The sequence below is a fragment of the Anopheles aquasalis genome, chromosome 2 (assembly GCF_943734665.1).
Source record: "Anopheles aquasalis chromosome 2, idAnoAquaMG_Q_19, whole genome shotgun sequence".
Taxonomy (NCBI): Eukaryota; Metazoa; Arthropoda; class Insecta; order Diptera; family Culicidae; genus Anopheles; species Anopheles aquasalis.
In genome coordinates this window covers 49,091,399-49,097,500 of record NC_064877.1, presented here as the reverse complement: position 1 = coordinate 49,097,500, position 6,102 = coordinate 49,091,399, and the positions used below count along the sequence as shown (strand labels likewise).

General features: G+C 45.2%; 1 protein-coding gene across 1 annotated transcript in view; it reads right to left on the bottom strand.

The window, feature by feature from the left end:
- Nucleotides 1–3,847, bottom strand: part of LOC126569347 (atrophin-1-like) — a 25,368-nt gene extending 21,521 nt beyond the window's left edge. Inside the window, exon 1 of the mRNA XM_050226370.1 lies at nt 2,593–3,847. Coding sequence (XP_050082327.1) covers nt 2,593–3,847 — 1,255 coding nt within the window. The remainder of the gene's footprint in view (nt 1–2,592) is intronic.
- Nucleotides 3,848–6,102: the final 2,255 nt, after the last annotated feature.

Genomic DNA, 6,102 nt, shown 5'->3' with positions numbered 1-6,102 from the left:
ATATTGGCCTCCTCATGTTTCAATGTCCTTACCGTATTCCGTGGTCGAAATTCTGTGGCAAATGGACGTCTTACGTACTAAAGACGGTATTTTGATCCAAACAACACTATTTTGGATTCATCAGATCACAAAACATTGCGTCATTTTTCCTTGGACCAGTTGACGTGGATTTTTGAAAACTTAAGACGTTTAGCAACATGTTGATTCGTCAACAAAGGTACTTTACCGGGACTTCGTGCGACAGATTAGCTTCTATTAATCGTCCCCTGACTGTTACTGTGCTCGCAGACAAGTCCAATGCATCCCTAATCCTGTTGGAAGTGATTGTTGGATCTCTCCTCGACATGTACACTATCTTTCAGCCAGTCTCCTGAGACTTGCATCGCTGCCGGCACTAGTTTTTGCCTCCGCTTTCCATTTTAAATCATTGCTGATCATTTTGGCAAAGCATCCCAGTAGTTCTTGAACCTGCAAGTACGATTTTTCTTACTTTTCCATATTTTTAAAATAAAATTCCGATTCTCATCAGATCAATGGTTAGAGGGTCCCATTTTACTGCTGTAAAAATAAAAAAGTCTTGCCTTTCGTTAATTTTTTGCTTTTTACATATTAACCGATTGATGGAAAAGCAAAACGTGCAAAGAATTTTTTTTAAACACAAAATAACAATGAAAATAAGTTAGAACCACTCACCACTGCTATTATTTTGAACAGTAAAAAACAGACGTTGCAGCAGTTTTTCGCAAAAATATCAGCAAGTTATGATATTCTTGGTGCAAGTAGTATGTCTATCTTATCAGTGATCCCACCACTACACACCCACATGATTGATTGATAAAATAGACAACGCATACTTGAATAATGATCATTTCTTTACTGGGTGGTTCGACACTGCTATTATTTTGAACACAACTGTACTTTCTGAGTTTGTTACCAGCTCATGATTCCACGTTTTTGACCGTCGCAAAGCAAAATCGGATGAAAAAATGCGAGACGATAAAAAACAGTTTACGATAACTCAGTGACAAATATCCGTAATTGAAAGTTGCACTCGTGTATCGCCAATTTAATGCCTTGCTGTATCTATGACGAAACGAAAGGATGTTAAATGCAGCTTGGCCATTCATTTTACATGTTTTGCTCAAAATCAATTGATTTTTTAGTCATTATTAAACCATTTAAACATGCTGAACTTAATATTTAAAAAGCAATTTCTTCCAAAGATCCGCTTTAATAGACAGGATCGTTATCACGATCGCTGTTCAGTCGCCTTCCATATCCTGCGGTTCTCGGTAATGTTTCAATCAACGAGAGAAACGAAAAAGAAATGTTTTTGGAAAGATCACACAAAACGCACAAAACGCTGCACATGGGCCACATTAATCGCAAACGCATGTCAATGTCACGATCTCTCGAGCGACTCGATTAGAGGGAGCATCTCGTTAGTTAATCAGCGTCTGCCACCCCCACCCCCCTTCCAACTCCTCTTTGACTCAAATTGGCAAACTCCTGGTGGTAGTAGCGGACGGAAGTAACGCTCCAGAGGACGATGTCTGTGTATCTGCCGATGAAAACTGCTCGTTAGCTTAACAAACGAGTCCCGTCCCGTGGTAGTGGCGCACCGCGATGGCCGCGATCGAGGCCCGGTGGCGTCCTCCTGGGCATTAGTGCGCGACGACGCACTGCTGGTGGTGTGGGCCGGGAGGGGACCAAGGGAAAACAATGGACAATCTTGGACCCCGTTAGCATTACCTCGCCCCTCACCAACGCTTTGTCTAACGTTAATCGCGTTACAATCGCGCGCAGCGCCAGCAGCCATTTGCGAATGCTGGCCCGGTTGGACTGGTGTGCGCACTCCTGGCCACAACGCGATCGGAGAAAATGATAATCGGATCTCATTTGTAAGCCTAGCTAATCTAATTTTAATTCTGCCTGCGTGTAGACCGCTTCGAGCCGGTTGCCAACGAGGCAAATGGCGTTAGTCGCGAGTTATGCTCGGCGCACTGTGGCTGTGGCTGCGGCTGCGACTGTTATCATGAAAGTTGCATGAGCTGATTTCATAAATTTTCCGACACTTTCCTTCACGCCGGTCGCCGGGAAACGGTGAAATCGGTTGGTCTGTCTCTGGGCGGCATTTAATAGATCAAAAGATGTTGTTTTGTGTTTAGTGTCGCCTTCCAACGGGGGAGTTCGTGATTCAACCAATTAAGCACTAATGAGTTATTCATTTGCCTTGACGGTCCGCCATTGCTGGGGGCCGATTCGTAGTTACAAAAACAGAGAATTTTTTTTTTCGGGGCAATAAATCCAAGCGCTCCAAGCTCGCGGGGGGGAGCGATCCGCAATGATCGCGGCCTACTTCGTGTACAGTACGATGGAATACATTGTATCCCGGTGTGGCCTTTGCCGCGCAAGTATTTCAAAGAAGTGACCAACGATCCGCATTGCCAACCGGCCTTTTAATCCGCAAAAGGAGGTGTGAAAATTGTCGCGTCTTTCGCGACCCACGAGTCCCAGAGTGACAAAGCGAACACGGGTGGAAAACCAATGGTGACCAATGGCCTGTGGCAGCGTTGGGAAGTCGGTACCTACCACTATCCTCGTTGGACTCGTCGAAGTTTTTGTTGGTCATCTGGAACAGTGCATCGAGTGGGGTGCCATTGGGTGCTGTTTTGCCGTTGCCGGACTTGCCATTGCCAGCTGAGCCACCTCCACCACCGTTCACACCAGCTCCACTGCGTCCACTGCCATCACCGCCGCCACCGCCCGCACCAGCCGTTGAACCACCGCCAATGCCCGACGATGACGATTGTGACGATTGGTGACTCTGGTGGTCCGAGCCACGGCCAATCTCTGGCGAACAGCAATCACTGGCCGCCGAACTCGACCGCTCGGAACCACTTTCCGACGGAATGATGTCCATGCTCATGTGGCGCAGCAACTGGGCCTGGGCCCGGAAGTGTTCCTGCAGCTGCTGGTGGTAATCGAGTGCCAGTCGATGCTCGTAGTGGAGCAGGGCAGGGGGTAGAAAGGGTCGCACGGGGATAGGACCCCGCAGGTGATCCCAAGGTCGCACAATCTTCGATGCCGCCTGCTGCAACGTGCTGCTACTGTGCTGATGATGATGCTGATGATGCTGATGATGATGTTGGGCGGCCGCAAGATGTGCTGCCGCCGGATGATGAGGTGACAGGTGCAGATGGTGGTGAGGATGGTGAGGATGATGCAGACTGGCCGTGGGTGGTGGCGGACTAGCTTCTCGCACCTCCCGACTTCCCGTTTCTTCCGCATCGCGCCCAAGAATGTCGGCGATCGAGAAGGACTTGACTCCTTCCGCGGTCGCCGTCGATCCGGTGGACGATTTGGTGGTGCTGGTTGCGGTGGTACTGGTGGCCTGAGTGGTGGCGCTGCTACTGTTGTTGGCCGTCGTGATGGGTGTCGAAGGACTTGACCCCCGGCTAGTCGATTCTTTGGGGCTTCCGTTGGGACTTCCGGCCGTACTGCTGCTGCCACCGCCACCGTCCACCATCCGTAACCGCTTGAGCGGAGTGAAGTAATCCTCCGGTCGGCCACCATGCAAAGCACTGACCGCGGCCGCCGTATGCGCATGTAACGCCGCATGATGATGCGGATGGTGAGGATTCATCAGCGTGTGGTGGGCGGCATGCACCAGATGCGTCACGGAGAGTGGATGCGGGTGGACGAGGTGTGGATGGGTGTCACTGCCGATTGGCGGTGGACTGGGCGAACCGACGGATATCTCCGATCCGACCGGACTACCCGGTGGCGGTGTACTGTTGGTTCGACACATCATCTTGCCCGAACGCAGCTCAGCTTCTTCCAACATTCCAGCGAGGCAGTTCACAACTTATCACAATCACGCTACGCACTTGGACGGTCAGACGGACACAACACCTTTCACCTCACGCACTTTTTCCACCGACACTTCACCTTCTTGTCGACACAAAACCTTCGTTCGCAACACAGTTTAGAACAGCATCTTTAACCGGCAATGTTTCATGTTGTTGTTGTTGTTGTTGTCTAGTACACACTAAGGACACACTGTCTGGACACTGAATCACTTCGCAAGCACCCGACAGAACCCTTTCGTCGATGCAAAACAACCCCTTCAATAATTTAGTCAACGAAACGAACGCACCACACTCCGGGACGTTTCACGACGAGCCGCGCTGAGAGAATGATGCTTTGACGTTGTAAACCACGTTTCTGACCGCGTGTTGCGCGCCAATCGCCAACGTGTACGGACACAGAAACGCGTATTAGTATGAGTGCACGTGGTTTGGTAGTGTGCGTGTAGTCAACGATTGGACCAATCAGCAGCCAGCAATGGCCAACAGCGATCTGATTGGTTGTTTGATTCAACATTTTTCTCGTTTTTTTTTGTTTGGAGTTAAAAAAAAAATTTAAAGAAACATCTACAAAATAACGCCATTGATCAACGAAGCCCGCTAAAATCAATTAGGTCGATTAGGGACAGCCAAAATGTTGTGAAAGTAATGTCAAATTTTACTAAGTTGCAACTGAAAATCATTTCTTCTTCTGGGTCTCTCAGTTTGCAAGTACATCAGTACATTTTCAACCCATTGTCTTCTAAACGTTTTTAAGTAGAAAAAATATGAATAGAGCCTTCCAGCTGATCTGAATTATTTTTGTTTTCGGCTAGTTTTTCGATGAAGTGCGAAATATACACCGACAACTTTCTACAGCCTAACTTGTAAAAAAAACAGCCAAACTTGCAAAATAAGTCAGTATGTGGCGATTTAAAAATAAAAGCTAACAATTTTGTAATGCAAAATAATTAATTTGCTGTTTTGAACCTCCAATGACTTAAAAAATCCTTGTAGTTTAAAATTTTGATAAGATTTTTTATACATTTTTGGGAACATATCTATACTCGCTTCTAAAACTGCTACATTCTGCTCATTTATGCTACTGTATTGTTTTAATGTGCCTTAATACATCTGTTTAGGATTTATTTAAAAATTTCTATTGGATTTAGGGCTAAAAAAGTGCTGATCATTCTAAGAAAATAGATTTTGTGGATATTCAACCATGGTTTGCTTAGAACTCTGAGGTTTTTTTGCTAATGAAAATTCTTTTTGAGAGGTTATTTAGCTCCTAAACCTATTAGACAGGATCGTGGAACTTGTATCTATTATTTGAGACCATCTTAGAAAGCGTAGGTGTCAAATTGAGCTGCTCACTTAACAAACCACCAGTCAAACCATTGGAGATTCACATCGAAAATCTCGAGAGGCGAAAACATGCTGTTCTTTGAATAAATCGCATCAATTGCCTGTGAAATCATCAGGACTATCATTTTTAACATTTTTTATCATAAAAGATCCATACAAGAGATACAGTAGAAAGATTCAAGAGAAAAAAGGATTTGATACCATCAAAATATGCAAGATTTCTTGCGTTGTAGAACTTAACTATGTACGATTGTGCTGAATCTCCTGACATGCCATGCTGAGTTTAGCTAATTTCAGACGGTTCTATAGGTTCATTGAAGTTAAATTTGAATGAATCATTTGTTTTCGATCGAATTCTGTGAGGCTTAGTACGCAAAAATGTGAGGATGGTCTCCTTGCAAACCGGGCAACCAAGAAGGAAATTGGGTCTATGTGTAATTTAGTTGAAAATGACCTAAGTTTCACAATATTTTGATTGCTCCGAAACGTAATAATTGTTGTTTGCAGAATTCATTGCACAGTTACGTCTTGTTGAAGATCCTTTTGATTGATTTATTTGATCTTGTTCCATACCACAAGGCACCACAAAACACCCCCAACAAACCCTAAAAATATTTGTCACTATCTTCCAAAACTTGTCTAAAAGACTATTTTGAACGACCTGATGCTCTTTGCTTCAACAAAATGCAGAAAAACCATCTGAAGGAATAACAACTCTTAGAGTAGCTATGGAAAGTTGTCTCAGTGTAATAGCCCATACAAAATCCTATCGAAAACGATTGAATAACTTAAATTTAACTCCAATGCACCAGCAGAATCTCCTGTAATTAGCAAGTCCCGACATGTCAGGTTAAGCTCAACGGTGCATTGTTCAGTTATGCAGCAG